This window comes from Hypanus sabinus, unplaced genomic scaffold, assembly GCF_030144855.1.
Source record: "Hypanus sabinus isolate sHypSab1 unplaced genomic scaffold, sHypSab1.hap1 scaffold_681, whole genome shotgun sequence".
Lineage (NCBI taxonomy): Eukaryota > Metazoa > Chordata > Chondrichthyes > Myliobatiformes > Dasyatidae > Hypanus > Hypanus sabinus.
The window spans coordinates 64,183-86,980 of NW_026781534.1; the positions used below are offsets into that span (position 1 = coordinate 64,183).

The 22,798-nt window shown below is 45.8% G+C and overlaps 1 protein-coding gene across 1 annotated transcript in view; it reads left to right on the forward strand.

The window, feature by feature from the left end:
• Positions 1 to 22,798, forward strand: part of LOC132389853 (uncharacterized) — a 112,303-nt gene that overhangs the window by 17,905 nt on the left and 71,600 nt on the right. Inside the window, exon 10 of the mRNA XM_059962415.1 lies at positions 13,094 to 13,405. Coding sequence (XP_059818398.1) covers positions 13,094 to 13,405 — 312 coding nt within the window. The remainder of the gene's footprint in view (positions 1 to 13,093; positions 13,406 to 22,798) is intronic.

Here is a 22,798-nt window from a genome sequence, read left to right on the forward strand (position 1 = left end):
ATTCCAGGTGTGGTCTCACCAGGGCCCTGTACAAATGCAAAAGGACATCCTTGCTCTTGTATTCAATTCCCCTTGTAACAAAGGCCAACATTCCATTTGCCCTCTTCACTGCCTGTTGCACTTGAAAATCCACCTTCATTGACTGGTGAACTAGGACTCCGAGATCTCTTTGCATTTCTCCCTTACCTAACTCTACACTGTTCAGACAATACTCTGCCCTCTTGTTCCTGCTTCCAAAGTGGATAACTTCACATTCATTCACATTGATTGACATCTGCCAAGTATCTGCCCACTCACCCAGCCTATCCAAGACTCCCTGTATTCTCCTAACGTCCTCTTCGCATATCACACTGCCACCCAGTTTAGTATCGTCAGCAAACTTGTTGATATAGTTTTCAATGCCCTCATCTAAATCATTGACATAAATCGTAAAGAGCTGTGGTCCCAATACAGAGCCCTGTGGTACCCAACTATTCACCTCCAGCCAGTCCGAGAAACACCCAATCACTGCTACCCTTTGCTTTCTATCTGCCAACCAGTTTTCTATCCATGTTGAAACCCTGCCCCCAATGCCATGAGCTCTGATTTTACTCACCAATCACCTATGTGGCACCTTATCGAATGCCTTCTGAAAATCTAGGTATACAACATCCACTGGCTTACCCTCGTCTAACATCCTTGTTACACACTCAAAAAACTCCAACAGATTAGTCAAGCATGATTTGCCCTTGGTAAATCCATGCTGGCTCGGCCTAATCCTATTTCTGCCATCTAGATGCGCCACTATTTCGTCCTTAATAATGGACTCAAGCATCTTCCCCACGACTGACGTTAGGCTAACAGGGCGATAGCTCTCCGTTTTCTCCTTCCCTCCCTTCTTGAAAAGTGGGATAACATTAGCCACTCTCCAACCTTCAGGAACTGATCCTGAATCTAAGGAACATTGGAAAATGATTACCAAATTAACGAATTTGCATTCGTTTGTTCTGTAGCAGGGCCTAACACTACACAGTCAGATAATAATAGGTAAGTCAGTGTGACGAGCCTTCCGCTCTCTCTTTCTCTCTCTCAATCCAACTCTCTCTCTCCACCCAACGTTACACCAGCAGCTGCGTCGAACTGAACTGAACTCTTCACCATCGTAATACTATCCATTTAACCCGAGACTTTGAAACCGCTTGGTTTTGAATACTGTGTCTACACTTCTGTATATATCATTGCTAACCTGTTTCATATATTTGCACTTTTACAGTACTGTATTAGTTAGTTTACTAATAAACACTGTTAGTTACAGTAATACCAGACTCCAAAGTGTATTCCATTTCTGCTGGTTCGGTAACCCGGTCACGTCGCAAGTTGCAAATTGGGGGCTCGTCCGTGACAAAATAAAATGCAGGACAATAGTAGTGTTTAATCTCCTTGTTCCACTTTTTTTCCTTGATCTTCATCTTCAGCTCTAGATCATTAGATAAGGTGAGGGTGGGGTAGTTGGTAGTGGTGGGAGTGATGGTCCGGAGTTTCTCGTAGTATACCCGTGGTAGGTTACTGTGCTACATTCTCTAGTCTGTGCACAAATCCGCCATTGTGTGCCGGTTGTGAACGAAAGGAACTTGCATGTTGCATTTGCATTCGTTTGTTCTGTAGCAGGGTCTAACACTACAGTCAGATAATAATAGATATGTCAGTGTGACGAGCCTCCCGCTCTCTCTCTCGCTCTCTCTCTCTCCCTCTCTCCCTCACGCTCTCTCCCCCCCCAACGTTACACCAGCAGCTGCGTCGACCTGAACTGAACTGAACTGAACTCTTCACCTTCGTAAGACTATCCATTTACCCCTAGACTTTGGAACCGCTTCGTTTTTATTACTGTGTCTACACTTCTGTAACCTGTTTCATATATTTGCACTTTTACAGTACTGTATTAGTTAGTTTACTAATAAACACTGTTAGTTACAGTAATACCAGACTCCAAAGTGTATTCCATTTCTGCTGGTTCGGTAACCCGTTAACGGCGTTCGTTACAAATCGGGGGCGCGACCGGGACAAAATTGATTTAAGGAAAAAAGTTGTGTTTAATCTCCTTGTTCCACTTTTTTTCCTTGCTGATCTTCGTCTTCAGCTCCAGATCATTAGGTTAGGTGGGGGTGGGGGTGGGGTAGTTGATAGTGGTGGGAGTGATGGTCCGGAGTTTCTCGTAAAATACTTGTGGTAGGTTACTGTGCTACTTTCTGTAGTCTGTGCGCAAATCGGCAATTACCTGCCGGTTGTGGGGGAAAGGAACTTGCATGTTGCATTTGCATTCGTTTGTTCTGTAACAGGGTCTAACGCTACCCAGACAGCACCATCATAAGACTATCCATTTACCCCTAGACTTTGAAACCGCTTGGTTTTGATTACTGTGTCCACACTTCTGTATATATCATTGCTAAACTGTTTCATATATTTGCACTTTTACAGTACTGTATTAGTTAGTTTACTAATAAACACTGTTAGTTACAGTAATACCAGACTCCAAAGTGTATTCCATTTCTGCTGGTTCGGTAACCCGTTCACGGCGTACGTAAAAAATCGGGGGCTCGTCAGGGATAAAATTATTTAAGGACAAAAGTAGTGTTTAATCTCCTTGTTCCATTTTTATTACTTGCTGATCTTCGTCTTCAGCTCTAGATCATTAGGTAAGGAGTAGTTGATAGTGGTGGGAGTGATGGTCCGGAGTTTCTCGTAAAATACTTGTGGTAGGTTACTGTGCTACTTTCTGTAGTCTGTGCACAAATCGGCCATTACTTGCCGGTTGTGGGAGAAAGGAACTTGCATGTTGCATTTGCATTCGTTTGTTCTGTAGCAGGGTCTAGCACTACGTAGTCAGATAATAATAGATAAGTCAGTGTGACGACCCTCCCGTGCTCTCTCTCTCTCTCTCTCTCTCCAACGCTCTCTCCCCCCAACGTTACACCAGCAGCTGCGACGACCTGAACTGAACTGAACTGAACTCTTCACCATCGTAAGACTATCCATTTACCGCTAGACTTTGAAACCGCTTGGTTTTGATTACTGTGTCTACACTTCTGTATATATCATTGCTAACCTGTTTCATATATTTGCACTTTTACAGTACTGTATTAGTTAGTTTACTAATAAATACTGTTAGTTGTAGTAATACCAGACACCAAAGTGTATTCCATTTCTGCTGGTTCGGTAACCCGGTCACGGCGTGAGTTGCAAATTGGGGGCTCGTCCGGGACAAAATTGGTTTAAGGACAAAAGTAGTGTTTAATCTCCTTGTTCCACTTTTTTTTCCTTGCTGATCTTCGTCTTCAGCTCTAGATCATTAGGTAGGTGGGGGTGGGGTAATTGATAGTGCTGGGAGTGATGGTCTGGTGTTTCTCGTAGAATACTCTTGGTAGGTTTCTGTGCTACATTCTGTAGTCTGTGCACAAATCGCCCATTACGTGCCGGTTGTGGGGGAAAGGAACTTGCATGTTGCATTTGCATTCGTTTGCTCTGTAGCAGGGTCTAACACTACACAGTCAGATAATAATAGATAAGTCAGTGTGCCTAACTTCCCTCTCTCTCTCTCTCTCTCTCTCTCTCTCTCTCTCTCTCTCTCTCTCTCTCTCTCTCTCTCTCTCTCTCTCTCTCTCTCTCTCTCTCTCTCCAACGCTCTGTCCCCCAACGTTACACCAGCAGCTGCGACGACCTGAACTGAACTGAACTGAACTGAACTGAACTCTTCACCATCGTAAGACTATCCATTTACCCCTAGACTTTGAAACCGCTTGGTTTACTAATAAACACTGTTAGTTGCAGTAATTCCAGACTGCAACGTGTATTCCATTTCTGCTGTTTCGGTAACCCGGTCACGGTATACGTGACACTACACTGGGTCTAACACTACACAGTCTGCTAATAATGGATAAGTCAGAAATACGAAACTGTGGTTATTACTCCCTCACAGTTCTACAGCAGTTGTAATTGAACCTGAAATACGGTCAGAACAACCCATTTTCACCTCTACCGATCACTCCACCCTACCCCCAAGATCACGGTGAACAAAACACACAAAGTGTAACACATTGATGTAAATAATAGCCTGTTTTTCCATCGTGGTTGGAACTTTACTAGGTATAATACTCACACCGCACTCAGGACCCTCTCAACCCATTCTCAAGCCTTGATTCTATTCCGTAGGAATATAATAAATATTAAAATATAGGCTACAGAACCAGTCCTCCTGCAAGTTTCCCATGCACGTTGATTCCACACACACACACACACACACACACACACACACACACACACCAGGATGTTGGGATTGAACCCGTTCCTTGGGAATCCACTTCAATCAATAATAAGACAGTTCTTTGTACAAACGCCCAGCGCCCTGCAGGGCCAAACACACAATGCTGCAGGGATTTGGCAGTTCTAGCATCACCTATGGACGATGCAGGGCGAGACCCTTCGCCAGGACTAGAAATGAAGGGGACAAAAAACCGGAATAAGAAGAAGAGGAGAGGGGTCGCCGGGCCAACTGAAGGGTCCGGGGGTCTGTGATGGTGATATCAGCCGGGTCGGCATTGTTGTTCAAACCCAGCAGCGAGCAGTGCCTGGCTCTAGTCCGTCCCCCGTGAAGAAGCAGGGTCGCCAAAACTGAGGCCCTGCACGCAGTCGCAGAGATCCCAGGAGCCAATTCAATCAGAATGAAAATGTTTTACAAGGTAAAGCCTGCAATGCCTCGTTCATCTTTCAGGAAGGGAGTGGGCAGCGGGAAAGACTGTCGGCTTGTTTCCCATGTACGAGCAGAATTTACATAACATACACACACAACGATTTCCTTGCTAGCAAAAGTGACGCTTAATCGCCTTGTTCCTCATTTTCCTTGCTGACCTTCGCCCTCTTATTTGACCTTGCTGACGAGCACGGTTGTTAGTTGGGGATGAGGTATTTGGTAGTGGTGTGAATGGTAGTCCAAATGTTCTTGCAGAATAGTCCTGGCGAGAAACTGTGCTGCATTCTATAGACATTGCACACATCGGCCATTACCTGCTGGTGCTGGAGCAAGGGAAGGTTCATGTTGTAATTGAATTGGTTTGCTCTGTAGCAATGTCTCAAACTACAGTGTCTGCTAATTATAGAAAACAGAATGAGAAGCTGTTGTCATCATTTCCTGATTTTTTCAGCCGTTCAAATTTGAACCATAAATGCGGTCAGAGCAACTCAGCATCTCCTCTATAGAACATAGAACATAGAACAGTACAGCACAGTGCAGGCCCTTCGGCCCACAATGTTCTGCCGACCATTAAACCTTCCTCCCATATAAACCCCATCTTAAACTCCTCCAAATACCTGTATAATAGTCTCTTAAACTTCACTTGTGTATCTGCTTCCACCACTGACTCAGGCAGTTCATTCCACGCACCAACCACTCTCTGAGTAAATAACCTTTCTCTAATATCCCCCTTGAACTTCCCTCCCCTTACCTTAAAGCCATGTCCTCTTGTACTGAGCAGTGGTGCCCTGGAGAAGAGGCGCTGTTTGTCCACTCCATCTGTTCTTCTTAATATCTTGTACACCTCTATCATGTCTCCTCTCATCCTCCTTCTCTCCAGAGAGCAAAGCTCTAGCTCCCTTAAACTCTGATTATAATCCATACTCTCTAAATCAGGTAGCATCCTGGTAAATCCCCTCTGTACCCTTTCCAACGCTGCCACATTCTTTCTATAGCGAGGCGACCAGGAGTGGACACAATTCTCCAAGCAACACACCCACACAAAATGTCGGTGGAGCGCAGCAGGCCAGGCAGCATCTATAGGGAGAAGCACTGTTAACGTTTCGGGACGAGACCCTTCGTCAGGACTAAGGGAAGGTAGTCAGAGATGTAAGCGCTGTAATCAATACTGACAGTACGTCTATATTTTCCTGTGTCATTTCTGCTCAGACGGGTTATGTTCAGATTAGGTTTTTCAGAAAGCAGAGATATTCTCTCGGTCAGATGTCTTCTAACCATCTCTTATCTGAATTGTGTCCTTAGCGTCACAGGTGAATACAACTTTATTGTTCTCTTCCTGAGGACTGTAAGAGTTGATGTTTACATTGACACGAGACACGGGCTCTGCAAGTCGAACTGAAAGAGGAATGGAATTGCTCCTTCCCACTGCAGTCCGATCTTATCAGTTGGGCTCTGTAGACCAAGTTACAATCGGGACCGACAGATTGGCCTGAATGGCAAATGGCGTGGAGTTTATGAAAAGAGGTTCCCGGCTACAGTCGTACGGAATCATGGAGAAGACGCCTTTTATTTCGTTTGCCTCTTTTTCCTTGCCTGCATATTTTAATTTGATTTAAGAAGACTGAGACCTCCGGTCATTATCCTGGATGGGTTTGTTATCATTTATCCACGTTCTTTTTGAGAAATTCCCTTGTTCGTCACAAGTGACTTCAACCTTAACGTTGTTTTCCATGGGACTTCAACTTCCACCCTGGGTAGATGATTCCTGAAATCAGAACAGAATTTCTCAAACACAACGGATTCAATTTGAAATTCTGTTCCATCCACAAATAGTAACGAAGCGGGTAAAATAAATGAACCTTCATAACAGAACGTTCACATTTCCCCGGGAATCTTATTTTTTCATTAGCAGTGGGCACAGTAACAGAGATGGGGAAGGTTCTCGTGACCGGAGAGGGTCACAGAGACTCTGACGGAAGCAGCAATAGAGGTGCATACAGAGACAGGGGGATTTTAGGGGACAGAAATGGGGGGATATGTAGTGCTTGCCGGGTGCTTCAGAAACAGGGAAGGGTAAAGGGGAGGAGAGGTTTCCATCAGATTCAGCTTCTGCCCCTTAATTTAATGTTACTTATACCCTGGGTAACTGTCTCCAAGATTAGCTCCTTCAGTATGTACAACGGCTGTATTTTATTCACAAAAGGGTTGTTTCCTTAACTTCGTGAAATCAGGTTTGCTCTGCTCGGGGATCTGTATTCTGAGAAACGCATCTCCTTCTCAAAACGTCAGGAGTTTCACTCGACAATACGTCGTGACGTCAACTGAAGCCGCTACTGTGAAGAGCGGCTGAGCGATCCTCCTGACAGGCCTGGGCACAGTCTGTCCCTCGGGTACCGAAGCAAATAAGCCGACATGGCTCTCCGTAATTTTAACCTAATAGTTCTACCTGCTCTTTAGTCCTCCATGCACTGGGAAACATGCAATACTCTTTGCCGTAGACTTAAATGTAGATATTAAATTTCCGGCGTATTGACTTCTAAATGATTCACCCCAGAACCTCCAGCGTATCTGCAACTTTGTTCCATATTCACTACATAGTTTTTTACCTCTGGTAACTGAAGTCGACAGAAGAGCACAGAGTGAAAATTACAAAATTGCAAAATAGAATTACCTGGACGTTTAAAGTGGTCGATTGAAGTGGAATATCAACAGGACCTTTTATTTAGGGGGCAAGTTGATCTTTACAGAAAGTCTGCTGTGTTGGCAAGTTTAATTTCCACTTATTTATCAACTTTGATAAATGACTCGATGGTGTACCCTGTCCTGTCGGCACATAACACGTCCCATTGCGCCCTCTATTGTCAGCATCTGTAATCAATGTTTCTGTAATCAGTAATAAGGAACGCAATTTGACATAATGAGCGACCTGCAATCTTGCAGTTCACTTGAAGGTAGATCTCAGCGCGGTCACAACTGAAATCATTGCCTACTGTCCATTTATATTTTCCGGTGTCGTTTCTGTGAAGATGGGCTGTGTTCAGATTAGCTTTTTCTGAAGATTGAGACCTCCTGTCATTATCCTGGATGTGTTAGTCATCATTTATCCATGTTCTTCTTTGAGGAATTCCCTTGTTCGTCACAAGTGACTTCAACCTTAAATTTGTTTTCCTTGGGACTTCAACTTCCACCCTGGGTAGATGATTCCTGAAATCAGAACAGAATTTCCCAAACACTACGGATTCAATCTTGCAATTCTGTCCCATCCACAAATAATAACGAAGTGGGTAAAAAAAATGCATCTTCACAACAGAAGGTCCAGATCTCCCCGGGAAACTTATTTTTTTTATTAACAGTGTACACAGTTGCAGAGATGGGAAAGGTTCTCGGGACCGGAGGGGGTTACAGAGACAGATGGGAACAGCAATACAGGTGTTTACAGAGACAGGTGGTTGTAGGGGACAGAAATGGGGTGATGTGTAGTTCTTGCCGGGTGCTTCAGAAACAGGGAAGGGTAAAGGGGAGGAGAGGTTCGGATTTACAGACAGAGAGCGGTGAGACCCGGCAAGCATTGGGAGACCCTGTTGCCGAGGACCTAAGCTTCGATCACCTGAAAAATCGGGATCTCCCAGTGGATCTCCCAGTCTTCAGGACGGGTTACCTGAAGAGATCTTTCTTTTCACCTATAAACTGGATTTGACAGAATTTTATGACAACGTAGGCGCTGGAGATGTTGGAAATATCATGAAAAAGGACATCCCGGAATACACACAGGCGGTCAGGCAGCCCCTGTGGAGAAGGAACTTTAAAGATTTCAAGTTCAAATCCTCCGTCAGAACTGCTGGACGAATGTCTTCGTTCCCATGTCCCTCCCGCTCCGGCGAAGGTTCTTTTGACAGTTTTAGTGCCGCTTTGTTGTTCCCCGCCTTCCCGTCCTGCATCGCAATGTCGACTTTTGCTTCTCCTTTCACAGATGCTGCCCGACCTCCTGGGTGTTTCCAGCTGTTTGTGTTTCTACCCCTAATTGTTATGTTACACCTACCCCTGATAACTGGCTCCAAGATTGGTTCGCTCACTGTGTCCGGCGGCTGTATTTTATTCACAAAGGGGTAGCTTCCTTAAGTTAGTGAAGTCAGGTTTGCACTGATCGCCATCTCGAGTCAGCATTGGGTACTGACTGGACAGAAAAAGTTAATTTCAGACTTGTGACAACAGGACGCTGCTGCTGAATCCTGATACTGCCTGACGCAGCTACAACTTAAACAGAGGTTGTATGTTGTTTCTGTAATCGGTAATACTGAATGTAAACTAATGTAATGAGCTACCTGCATACCTATAAAATATTGGCTCGGTTAGATACCTTCTCACCATGTTCTATCTGGATTGCGCCCTTAGCGTCACAGGGGAATACAACTGTACCGTTGTTTTTCTGAGAGTGTAATAGTTGATGTCTACATTGACACGAAACACGGGCTCTGCCAACAGAACTGAAGGAGGAATGGAATTATTCCTTTCTACTGCGGTCCAAACATTTCAGCTAGGAAGCTGTCGACCAAATTACGATCGTGACCGACGTATTTGTCCTAATGACAAATGAATGACAGCTTATGAAGAGGAGGGCGCGGCGTCAGTTCCACCGGGGCATGGAGAGGGTATGTGATTTACTTTTTTTCGATGGCCGAAGGCTCTGCTCCTGAACTGTACAGCTCTATGTGTGATATTAAATTGCTTTCACCAGAGGGCGAGTCACGAGTCATCAAATAAATGTTCAAATAAATGTTCGGACTTTGAGAAACAAAAGGGCCATGAGCCAGTAATTATCAGAGGATCAGAGGAGGAGAGGGTCAGTAACTTTATATTTCTGGTTGCCACTCTCTCATCAGACCAGGCCTGGAACACAGTAGAGATCTAATTGCGTGGAATATACGAGAACTGTTTGAACTTCTCAGGAGCCTGCCGAGATCCGGCATGTCATGAAATACCTGGGCAAACCTCTGTGGATGTGTTGCGGGAAGTGCACTGAGAGTCTGCAGTCAGACATCGTGTGGGAAGACCAATGTCTCCGAGCGGCAAATCACCCAGTAGGTGGCGCAGTCGTCCCAGTAGATCACGGGCACAACCCTCCAAACCACTGAGCAGATCCACGTGAAACGCGTCGGAGAAAAGCATCATCCACCATCACAAAGATCCTCACGACCCGGTGTGTGCACTTTTCCCGCTGCTGCCATGAGGTAGAAGGTAACGCTGCCTCGGGACTGGCAGCACCGGAATCAAGAACAGTCGCTGACCCTCAACCAACAGACTCTTCACCGAAAGGAGATTACCACGCTGATTTAAGGACCCTGTTATCCTGTTATCTCGCAGTCGTGGTTTCTTGTTATTTATTTATATCTGCATTTGCACAGTTATATTGATTCTGTTTAGAGTTACAGTTTTATAGATTTGCTAACACGACCACAGTAAAAGAATCTGAGGGTGCTTGTGGTGACGTGTATGTATGTACACTGATGATATATTTTACTTTGACTTTGATTTACTTGCTAAGTTGAACAATAATCCTTCAGCTGTCACGTGACAATCAGACCCGGTCTCTGAGTCCGTAACTCAGGTGTCATTTGCCTATTGAAATACTGTCCAAAATACAGACCCGACCTGTCCTTCCTCTCGCTGTGGTGGACTTTACCTGTGCGGATTGGGGAGACAATCGTCTCTATTCTCCGGGCGAACGTCGCTGCAGAATAAACAAACCGACAGACAGACGAAGCACATAAATGAGTAAATTGATGACAGAAATGAATGAACGAATAACTAAATTAACCCAGGAGATTATACACTAGTAAGCCTTACCTCAGCGGTGGGCAGGATGTTGGAGAAGATCGCGAGAAACAGAATTTATGGTCATTTGCGAGCAGACTTTTTCCAATTGTTCTGCCCATCACTCTGCCTGTTCTCCATCTCCCACTGGTTCTCCCCTCCCCTTTCTTTCTCCCGAGGCTCCCGTCCCATGCTCCTTTCCCTTCTCCAGCTCTATATTCCTTTCGCCAATAACCTTTCCGGCTCTCAGCTTCACCCCACCCCCCTGCCTTCTCCTATCATTTCGCATTCCCCTCCCCCTCTTACTTTAAAATCCCTTACTATCTGACCTTTCAGTTAGTCCTGACGAAGGGTCTCGGTCAGAAACGTCAGTTGCCTGTCCTACTGTGTTCCACCAGCACTTTGTGTGTGTTGCCTAAATTTCCAGCATCTGCAGATTTCCTCGTGATTGCGGATCGAATTGGCTGACCGTTCGGTGGCGACGCCTTTCGGACTGGAGGGTCTGATGCCAGCTTGGCCAGTTTGCCGGGTGAAGGCAGAAGACGGGAAGACACATCCAGCTTCCGGAAAATTTCAGCTCCAACTTTTGTGCACATTCTTATTTTCTTGATTATAATGGGCAATAATATTTAATTTTTATCCCTTCCTTCTCCTCCTGAACCACTGTTTGATTAAGTCGGCTTTCATAAATAAACCTTTCCTATTGTATACAGTGTACGATCGGTGATATCTTGAGGACGGGAAATTGCAAGAGGGCAGCATTTCCACAGTCTTCGCTCAGATTGGGGTGAGGGTGGACAATATATCCCGGGTCTCTCTGTTTGGTGAGAAACAAGTCATATCACGGCTAGAGGTGCGGAGTTCGAGAAAAACAGTTTTCTCACCGCCTGTTAACGAGAGGCTAAACAACGGTGTTTCTGGATGCGCCTGGTAAAATGAGGTTCCACTCATGTGTGTGTTCGTGCAAAGTATCTTGAATTTTCTGACCTCACCTCCACTGAAATCGTCCAAATTAAATTCCTCGGTCTCAAACGTGATCTCACTGACCCACTGTTCTCTCAGATACAAACTCACACGTGAACGTTCTCAGTCCTCCCAAGGGAGGTGTGGGACATCTTCACTGAGGCATCCTGATTTCTGCTTCGTTCCAGGATGCTGAGGTCAGCTCTGGAGCATCTCATGGTGGCTGTTTGTCTTTGGTACATTAAGTTCGGTTTAACAGAAGCGAGTTTCTCTTCCCTGCTCTATTTGCTTTACACTGATGGAAGACTATGAGGTTATGCACAGCTCCAATGACATGTTGACGTCTGCTGACGACACCACCGATGGTGACGAATCAGGAGGGGCTACCTGCACACAGATTTACTTGCTCCTTCTCTTTCAAGGACGTTTATCAAAGTCCACGTTTGTCGCCAGATACAACCCCGGGGATAATTTTCTTGTGGCATCCTTAGTAAATCCATGGCTTAATAACCGTATTAGAATCAGGGAGACGGCAAATCTACTGCGTGTTACAGCAGGTTGCAAACGACAGCACATTGTAGGAATAAAACATACAGAAAGAATGACAACTTAATAAATAAGCAGAACTGGAGTGTGGGATATCAAGCATTAACTTTGGACAACATCGAGGTCGATGGGTCTATGCAGATGGGCAGAAGCTCCTGTTTGTGTGTTGAGGGGCGTTTCGACTTTGTGCCTCCGTGATGGCGAAGTTTGTGCCGTTAATGGATGTGAATGTGCCGACAATCCTCTGCAGCCTCTGCCCATGCTGTACAGCACCCCGTGTCATTTCTGACATGCCAAGTCTCTTCACACTCTTAATAAGCTGCCGCCGCTGATGTGCCTTTCGTTGTGAATGTATCAGTACGTCAGGCCAAGCGGAGATCTTCCACGAAGTTCCGCGCCGAAGATCTTAAAGCTGCTCTCCATTTGCACCACTTCAATGTGGACGTGCGTATGTTCTCCCGATTTCCCTTTCGTGAAGTCGACAATCAACTCCTTCGTCGTGTTGTCTTTGTGTGCAAAATTGTCGTGGCGGCGCCACTCAGCCAGTCTACCTATCTGGTTGGAAAGTAGTTTTCAGGTAAAAGTCACGTGAGCTGGTAGAGGAGGAAAGATGAGGAGCGAGGGCTGAAGGGCCTTCTACATCTTCCGTGTTTCAGGCTCGTTCATTCTCCCCGACACGTTCTCGCTCGGCCATCCATTCAGCTCCGCCTTTTCCGATGACGGGCTGCAGTGATCCGGCCCGGGGACCAGGAAGTGCGGCTCGGTCTCCGAGTGTGACAGAGACAGGCGCTGCTCTCTCGGAATGGCGGGACTGTCCTTCTCGGCGTTTGTTCTTTGTCTCTTCATTCCTGCGGGTGAGGGTCTCTCTCTCACAGACCGGTAGTGTTCAGAGAACCGACAGAGCGGCGGGTGGTTGCTGTAGAAAATAGATTACGAGAGAAGTTACAGCTTAAATATCGATTCTTATTGTTCTGTGTAAGTATCTGTGTAGCCCCGCCCGAGTCTCTCCGCCTCTGTCGCTTTTCGCTGATCCGGTTTTCCCTTCCTCAGGTCAGTCTCAGAACTTTTCCATCCACGTGGAGCACAGACGGATAAATGTCCCCGAGGGGGCTGATGCGTTCTTTTCCGTGCGGCCGTCGGCCGGGCTCAGCAGAGTGATCTGGTTTGTTAAGGATGAAATAATCGCCCACTGGAACAATCAGAACGTGACCAAAGAATTCACTTCTCGGGCTGAGTTATTCGCCTCCAACGGGTCGCTTCTGCTGAAGTCGGTGAACAGCGCGGACAGTGGGGATTACCGTGTGGATATGCTTCCAACCAGCGGCTCCGAGACCTCAGCGTTCGTCACTCTGCATGTCCTCGGTAAGTGAGATTTCGCCGTATTCAGTCACGCATTCCCGGAAGATTACTTTCATTTTATTCCTGTGGTGAAAGAATACAATTTCACCTTTACTGTTTGTTCGTTGCGAAATAGAAACGATATCGACTAAACAAGACAGAGCCACAGGTTCCAGCCTCCAGTGACACTTAACAGTCCCCCTATTAGGTCTGGTCGCCACTACGCCCTGCGTGGCTGCTCCGTTTGTAAACAGAATCTGTGTTTACTGCAGTAAGTTACACCTGGTTCAACGTTCTTTGTCCACTCTCTATTTTATCGTGGCTGCTGTTCCGAGGAGCCGGTGAAATTCTATTGACATTGAGAGGCCAAAGGAGGGAACTCCAGTGCCGAGACAATATTTGTCCGCGGTGAGATTTTCAACCTCATTCCACAGTAGATTCAGAATCAGAATCAAGTTTATCATCACCGGCACGTGTGGTGAAATTTGTTAACTTAGCAGCAGCGGTTCAATGCAATACGTAATACAGAAATAGAAGAAGAGGAAAAAAATACTGCTACTACTACTACTACTAATAATCATAATAATATTAATAATAATGAACTATAATCCTTCAGCTGTCACGTGACAGTCAGACCCGGTCTCTGAGTCCGTAACTCGAGTGTCATTTGCCTATTGAAATACTGTCCAAAATACAGACCCGACCTGTCCTTCCTCTCGCTGTGGTGGACTTTACCTGTGCGGATTGGGGAGACAATCGTCTCTATTCTCCGGGCGAAGACGAAGCACGGAAATGAGTAAATTGATGACAGAAATGAATGAACGAATAATTAAATTAATCCAGGAGATTATACACCAGTGCGCCTTACCTCACCGGTGGGAAGGATGTTGGAGAAGATCGCGAGAGGCAGGATTTATGGTCATTTGAGAGCAGGCTTTTTCCACTGAGGCTCGGGGAGAAGGAATGCAGGGGACATGGGCTAAGGGTGAATGGGAAATGTTTAAAGGGAACATGGGGGGCGGGTTCTTCACACAGAGAGTGGTGGGAGTGTGGAATGAGCTGCCAGATGAAGTGGGAAATGTGGGCTCACTTTTAGCATTTAAGAAAAACTTGGATCGGTACATAGATGAGAATGGTTTGGAGGGGAATGGTCCAGGTGCAGGTCAGTGGGACAAGGAAGAAGAACGGTTCGGCACAGCCAAGAAGGGATGAAGGGCCGGACCGAGCAATTCATTCTGAGACGGTGGCAGATGTTTGTGGAATAGTTCACAACAATTGATCATTTGTTGAAGAAAATATTGTTTCTGTTCAAGACTGAAGCTTATGACTCAAGGGTCCAATTATCTGACCCGAGGAACAGGAAGTGTGGCTCAGTCCCCAGATATAACAGACACAGGCGCTGCTCCCTCGGAGCATATCCCGGACGGTAGTAATGAAACAAGAGCATATCCCGCATGATAGTAATGTGACCAGAGCATATTCCTGATAGTAGTAATTGGACAAAAGCATAACCGGATGGTAGTAATGAGACAAGAGCATATCCCGGAAGGTAGTAATGAGTCAAGAGCATATTCCGGATGGTAGTAATGAGACAAGAGCATATCCCGGATGGTAGTAATGAGACAAGAGCATATTCCGGATGGTAGTAATGAGACAAGAGCATATTCCGGACGGTAGTAATGAGACAAGAGCATATCCGGATGGTAGTAATGAGACAAGAGCATATTCCGGATGGTAGTAATGAGACAAGAGCATATCCCGGATGGTAGTAATGAGACCAGAGCATATCCGGATGGTAGTAATGAGACCTGAGCATATCCGGATGGTAGTAATGTGACCAGAGAATATCCGGATGGTAGTAATGTGACCAGAGCATATCCGGATGGTAGTAAGGAGACCAGAGCACATCCGGATGGTAGTAATGTGACCAGAGCATAACCGGATGGTAGTAATGTGACCAGAGCATATCCGGATGGTAGTAATGAGACCAGAGCATATCCGGATGGTAGTAATGTGACCAGAGCATATCCGGATGGTAGTATTGAGACCAGAGCATATCCGGATGGTAGTAATGAGACCAGAGCATATCCGGATGGTAGTAATGAGACCAGAGCATATCCGGATGGTAGTAATGAGACCAGAGCATATCCGGATGGTAGTAATGAGACCAGAGCATATCCGGATGGTAGTAATGTGACCAGAGCATATCCGGATGGTAGTAATGTGACCAGAGCATATCCCGATGGTAGTAATGTGACCAGAGCATATCCGGATGGTAGTAATGTGACCAGAGCATATCCGGATGGTAGTAATGAGACCAGAGCATATCCGGATGGTAGTAATGAGACCAGAGCATATCCGGATGGTAGTAATGAGGCCAGAGCATATCCGGATGGTAGTAATGAGACCAGAGCATATCCGGATGGTAGTAATGAGACAAGAGCATATCCCGGCTGGTAGTAATGAGACCAGAGCATATCCGGATGGTAGTAATGTGACCAGAGCATATCCGGATGGTAGTAATGAGACCAGAGCATATCCGGATGGTAGTAATGAGACCAGAGCATATCCGGATGGTAGTAATGAGACCAGAGCATATCCGGATGGTAGTAATGTGACCAGAGCATATCCGGATGGTAGTAATGTGACCAGAGCATATCCGGATGGTAGTAAGGAGACCAGAGCATATCCGGATGGTAGTAATGTGACCAGAGCATATCCGGATGGTAGTAATGTGAACAGAGCATATCCGGATGGTAGTAATGAGACCAGAGCATATCCGGATGGTAGTAATGTGACCAGAGCATATCCGGATGGTAGTATTGAGACCAGAGCATATCCGGATGGTAGTAATGAGACCAGAGCATATCCGGATGGTAGTAATGAGACCAGAGCATATCCGGATGGTAGTAATGTGACCAGAGCATATCCGGATGGTAGTAATGTGACCAGAGCATATCCGGATGGTAGTAATGTGACCAGAGCATATCCGGATGGTAGTAATGTGACCAGAGCATATCCAGGATGGTAGTAATGAGACCAGAGCATATCCCGGATAGTAGTAATGAGACCAGAGGATATTCGGATGGTAATAATGAGACCAGAGCTTATCCCGGATGGTAGTAATGTGACCAGATCATATCCCGGATAGTAGTAATGAGACCAGAGCATATCCGGATGGTAGTAATGTGACCAGAGCATATCCGGATGGTAGTAATGTGACCAGAGCATATCCGGATGGTAGTAATGAGACCAGAGCATATCCGGATGGTAGTAATGTGACCAGAGCATATCCGGATGGTAGTATTGAGACCAGAGCATATCCAGGATGGTAGTAATGAGACCAGAGCATATCCCGGATAGTAGTAATGAGACCAGAGCATATTCGGATGGTAATAATGAGGCCAGAGCATATCCCGGATGGTAGTAATGTGACCAGAGCATATCCCGGATAGTAGTAATGAGACCAGGGCATATCCGGATGGTAGTAATGTGACCAGAGCATATCCGGATGGTAGTAATGTGACCAGAGCATAGCCGGATGGTAGTAATGAGACCAGAGCATATCCGGATGGTAGTAATGTGACCAGAGCATATCCGGATGGTAGTAATGTGACCAGAGCATATCCGGATGGTAGTAATGAGACCAGAGCATATCCGGATGGTAGTAATGAGACAAGAGCATATCCGGATGGTAGTAATGTGACCAGAGCATATCCGGATGGTAGTAATGAGACCAGAGCATATCCGGATAGTAGTAATGTGACCAGAGCATATCCGGATGGTAGTATTGAGACCAGAGCTTATCCGGATGGTAGTAATGAGACCAGAGCATATCCGGATGGTAGTAATGAGACCAGAGCATATCCGGATGGTAGTAATGTGACCAGAGCATATCCGGATGGTAGTAATGTGACCAGAGCATATCCGGATGGTAGTAATGAGACCAGAGCATATCCGGATGGTAGTAATGAGACAAGAGCATATCCGGATGGTAGTAATGTGACCAGAGCATATCCGGATGGTAGTATTGAGACCAGAGCTTATCCGGATGGTAGTAATGAGACCAGAGCATATCCGGATGGTAGTAATGAGACAAGAGCATATCCGGATGGTAGTAATGTGACCAGAGCATATCCGGATGGTAGTAATGAGACCAGAGCATATCCGGATAGTAGTAATGTGACCAGAGCATATCCGGATGGTAGTATTGAGACCAGAGCTTATCCGGATGGTAGTAATGAGACCAGAGCATATCCGGATGGTAGTAATGAGACAAGAGCATATCCGGATGGTAGTAATGTGACCAGAGCATATCCGGATGGTAGTAATGTGACCAGAGCATATCCGGATGGTAGTAAGGAGACCAGAGCATATCCGGATGGTAGTAATGTGACCAGAGCATATCCGGATGGTAGTAATGTGACCAGAGCATATCCGGATGGTCGTATTGAGACCAGAGCATATCCGGATGGTAGTAATGAGACCAGAGCATATCCGGATGGTAGTAATGTGACCAGAGCATATCCGGATGGTAGTAATGTGACCAGAGCATATCCGGATGGTAGTAAGGAGACCAGAGCATATCCGGATGGTAGTAATGTGACCAGAGCATATCCGGATGGTAGTAATGTGACCAGAGCATATCCGGATGGTAGTAATGAGACCAGAGCATATCCGGATGGTAGTAATGTGACCAGAGCATATCAGGATGGTAGTATTGAGACCAGAGCATATCCGGATGGTAGTAATGAGACCAGAGCATATCCGGATGGTAGTAATGTGACCAGAGCATATCCGGATGGTAGTAATGTGACCAGAGCATATCCGGATGGTAGTAATGTGACCAGAGCATATCCGGATGGTAGTAATGTGACCAGAGCATATCCGGATAGTAGTAATGAAACCAGAGCATATCCGGATGGTAGTAATGAGACCAGAGCATATCCGGATGGTAGTAATGTGACCAGAGCAAATCCGGATGGTAATAATGTGACCAGAGCATATCCAGGATGGTAGTAATGAGACCAGAGCATATCCCGGATAGTAGTAATGAGACCAGAGCATATTCGGATGGTAATAATGAGACCAGAGCATATCCCGGATGGTAGTAATGTGACCAGAGCATATCCAGGATAGTAGTAATGAGACCAGAGCATATCCGGATGGTAGTAATGTGACCAGAGCATATCCGGATGGTAGTAATGTGACCAGAGCATATCCGGATGGTAGTAAGGAGACCAGAGCATATCCGGATGGTAGTAATGTGACCAGAGCATAACCGGATGGTAGTAATGTGACCAGAGCATATCCGGATGGTAGTAATGAGACAAGAGCATATCCCGGCTGGTAGTAATGAGATAAGAGCATATCCCGGATGGTAGTAATGAGTAGATAGCATATCCAGGATGGTAGTAATGAGACAAGAGCATATCCGGATGGTAGTAATGAGACAAGAGCATATCCGGATGGTAGTAATGAAACATGAGCATATCCCGGATGGTAGTAATGTGACCAGAGCATATTCGGATGGTAGTAATTAGACTAGAGCATATCCGGATGGTAGTAATGTGACCAGAGCATATCCGGATGGTAGTAATGTGACCAGAGCATATCCGGATGGTAGTAATGAGACTAGAGCATATCCGGATGGTAGTAATGTGATCAGAGCATATCCGGATGGTAGTAATGTGACCAGAGCATATCCGGATGGTAGTAATGAGACCAGAGCATATCCGCATGGTAGTAATGTGACCAGAGCATATCCGGATGGTAGTAATGTGACCAGAGCATATCCGGATGGTAGTAATGAGACCAGAGCATATCCGGATGGTAGTAATGTGACCAGAGCATATCCGGATGGTAGTAATGTGACCAGAGCATATCCGGATGGTAGTAATGTTACCAGAGCATATCCGGATGGTAGTAATGTGACCAGAGCATATCCGGATGGTAGTAATGTGACCAGAGCATATCCGGATGGTAGTAATGTGACCAGAGCATATCCGGATAGTAGTAATGAAACCAGAGCATATCCGGATGGTAGTAATGAGACCAGAGCATATCCGGATGGTAGTAATGTGACCAGAGCATATCCGGATTGTAGTAATGTGACCAGAGCATATCCAGGATGGTAGTAATGAGACCAGAGCATATCCCGGATAGTAGTAATGAGACCAGAGCATTTTCGGATGGTAATAATGAGACCAGAGCATATCCCGGATGGTAGTAATGTGACCAGAGCATATCCCGGATAGTAGTAATGAGACCAGAGCATAACCGGATGGTAGTAATGTGACCAGAGCATATCCGGATGGTAGTAATGTGACCAGAGCATATCCGGATGGTAGTAAGGAGACCAGAGCATATCCGGAAGGTAGTAATGTGACCAGAGCATATCCGGATGGTAGTAATGTGACCAGAGCATATCCGGATGGTAGTAATGAGACCAGAGCATATCCGGATGGTAGTAATGAGACCAGAGCATATCCGGATGGTAGTAATGAGACCAGAGCATATCCGGATGGTAGTAATGTGACCAGAGTATATCCGGATGGTAGTAATGTGACCAGAGCATATCCGGATGGTAGTAATGAGACCAGAGCATATCCGGATGGTAGTAATGTGACCAGAGCATATCCGGATGGTAGTATTGAGACCAGTGCATATCCGGATGGTAGTAATGTGACCAGAGCATATCCGGATGGTAGTAATGTGACCAGAGCATATCCGGATGGTAGTAAGGAGACCAGAGCATATCCGGATGGTAGTAATGTGACCAGAGCATAACCGGATGGTAGTAATGTGACCAGAGCATATCCGGATGGTAGTAATGAGACAAGAGCATATCCCGGCTGGTAGTAATGAGATAAGAGCATATCCCGGATGGTAGTAATGAGTAGATAGCATATCCAGGATGGTAGTAATGAGACAAGAGCATATCCGGATGGTAGTAATGAGACAAGAGCATATCCGGATGGTAGTAATGAAACATGAGCATATCCCGGATGGTAGTAATGTGACCAGAGCATATTCGGATGGTAGTAATTAGACTAGAGCATATCCGGATGGTAGTAATGTGACCAGAGCATATCCGGATGGTAGTAATGTGACCAGAGCATATCCGGATGGTAGTAATGAGACTAGAGCATATCCGGATGGTAGTAATGTGATCAGAGCATATCCGGATGGTAGTAATGTGACCAGAGCATATCCGGATGGTAGTAATGAGACCAGAGCATATCCGCATGGTAGTAATGTGACCAGAGCATATCCGGATGGTAGTAATGTGACCAGAGCATATCCGGATGGTAGTAATGAGACCAGAGCATATCCGGATGGTAGTAATGTGACCAGAGCATATCCGGATGGTAGTAATGTGACCAGAGCATATCCGGATGGTAGTAATGTTACCAGAGCATATCCGGATGGTAGTAATGTGACCAGAGCATATCCGGATGGTAGTAATGTGACCAGAGCATATCCGGATGGTAGTAATGTGACCAGAGCATATCCGGATAGTAGTAATGAAACCAGAGCATATCCGGATGGTAGTAATGAGACCAGAGCATATCCGGATGGTAGTAATGTGACCAGAGCATATCCGGATTGTAGTAATGTGACCAGAGCATATCCAGGATGGTAGTAATGAGACCAGAGCATATCCCGGATAGTAGTAATGAGACCAGAGCATTTTCGGATGGTAATAATGAGACCAGAGCATATCCGGATGGTAGTAATGTGACCAGAGCATATCCGGATGGTAGTAAGGAGACCAGAGCATATCCGGATGGTAGTAATGTGACCAGAGCATATCCGGATGGTAGTAATGTGACCAGAGCATATCCGGATGGTAGTAATGAGACCAGAGCATATCCGGATGGTAGTAATGTGACCAGAGCATATCAGGATGGTAGTATTGAGACCAGAGCATATCCGGATGGTAGTAATGAGACCAGAGCATATCCGGATGGTAGTAATGTGACCAGAGCATATCCGGATGGTAGTAATGTGACCAGAGCATATCCGGATGGTAGTAATGTGACCAGAGCATATCCGGATGGTAGTAATGTGACCAGAGCATATCCGGATAGTAGTAATGAAACCAGAGCATATCCGGATGGTAGTAATGAGACCAGAGCATATCCGGATGGTAGTAATGTGACCAGAGCAAATCCGGATGGTAATAATGTGACCAGAGCATATCCAGGATGGTAGTAATGAGACCAGAGCATATTCCGGATAGTAGTAATGAGACCAGAGCATATTCGGATGGTAATAATGAGACCAGAGCATATCCCGGATGGTAGTAATGTGACCAGAGCATATCCAGGATAGTAGTAATGAGACCAGAGCATATCCGGATGGTAGTAATGTGACCAGAGCATATCCGGATGGTAGTAATGTGACCAGAGCATATCCGGATGGTAGTAAGGAGACCAGAGCATATCCGGATGGTAGTAATGTGACCAGAGCATAACCGGATGGTAGTAATGTGACCAGAGCATATCCGGATGGTAGTAATGAGACAAGAGCATATCCCGGCTGGTAGTAATGAGATAAGAGCATATCCCGGATGGTAGTAATGAGTAGATAGCATATCCAGGATGGTAGTAATGAGACAAGAGCATATCCGGATGGTAGTAATGAGACAAGAGCATATCCGGATGGTAGTAATGAAACATGAGCATATCCCGGATGGTAGTAATGTGACCAGAGCATATTCGGATGGTAGTAATTAGACTAGAGCATATCCGGATGGTAGTAATGTGACCAGAGCATATCCGGATGGTAGTAATGTGACCAGAGCATATCCGGATGGTAGTAATGAGACTAGAGCATATCCGGATGGTAGTAATGTGATCAGAGCATATCCGGATGGTAGTAATGTGACCAGAGCATATCCGGATGGTAGTAATGAGACCAGAGCATATCCGCATGGTAGTAATGTGACCAGAGCATATCCGGATGGTAGTAATGTGACCAGAGCATATCCGGATGGTAGTAATGAGACCAGAGCATATCCGGATGGTAGCAATGTGACCAGAGCATATCCGGATGGTAGTAATGTGACCAGAGCATATCCGGATGGTAGTAATGTTACCAGAGCATATCCGGATGGTAGTAATGTGACCAGAGCATATCCGGATGGTAGTAATGTGACCAGAGCATATCCGGATGGTAGTAATGTGACCAGAGCATATCCGGATAGTAGTAATGAAACCAGAGCATATCCGGATGGTAGTAATGAGACCAGAGCATATCCGGATGGTAGTAATGTGACCAGAGCATATCCGGATTGTAGTAATGTGACCAGAGCATATCCAGGATGGTAGTAATGAGACCAGAGCATATCCCGGATAGTAGTAATGAGACCAGAGCATTTTCGGATGGTAATAATGAGACCAGAGCATATCC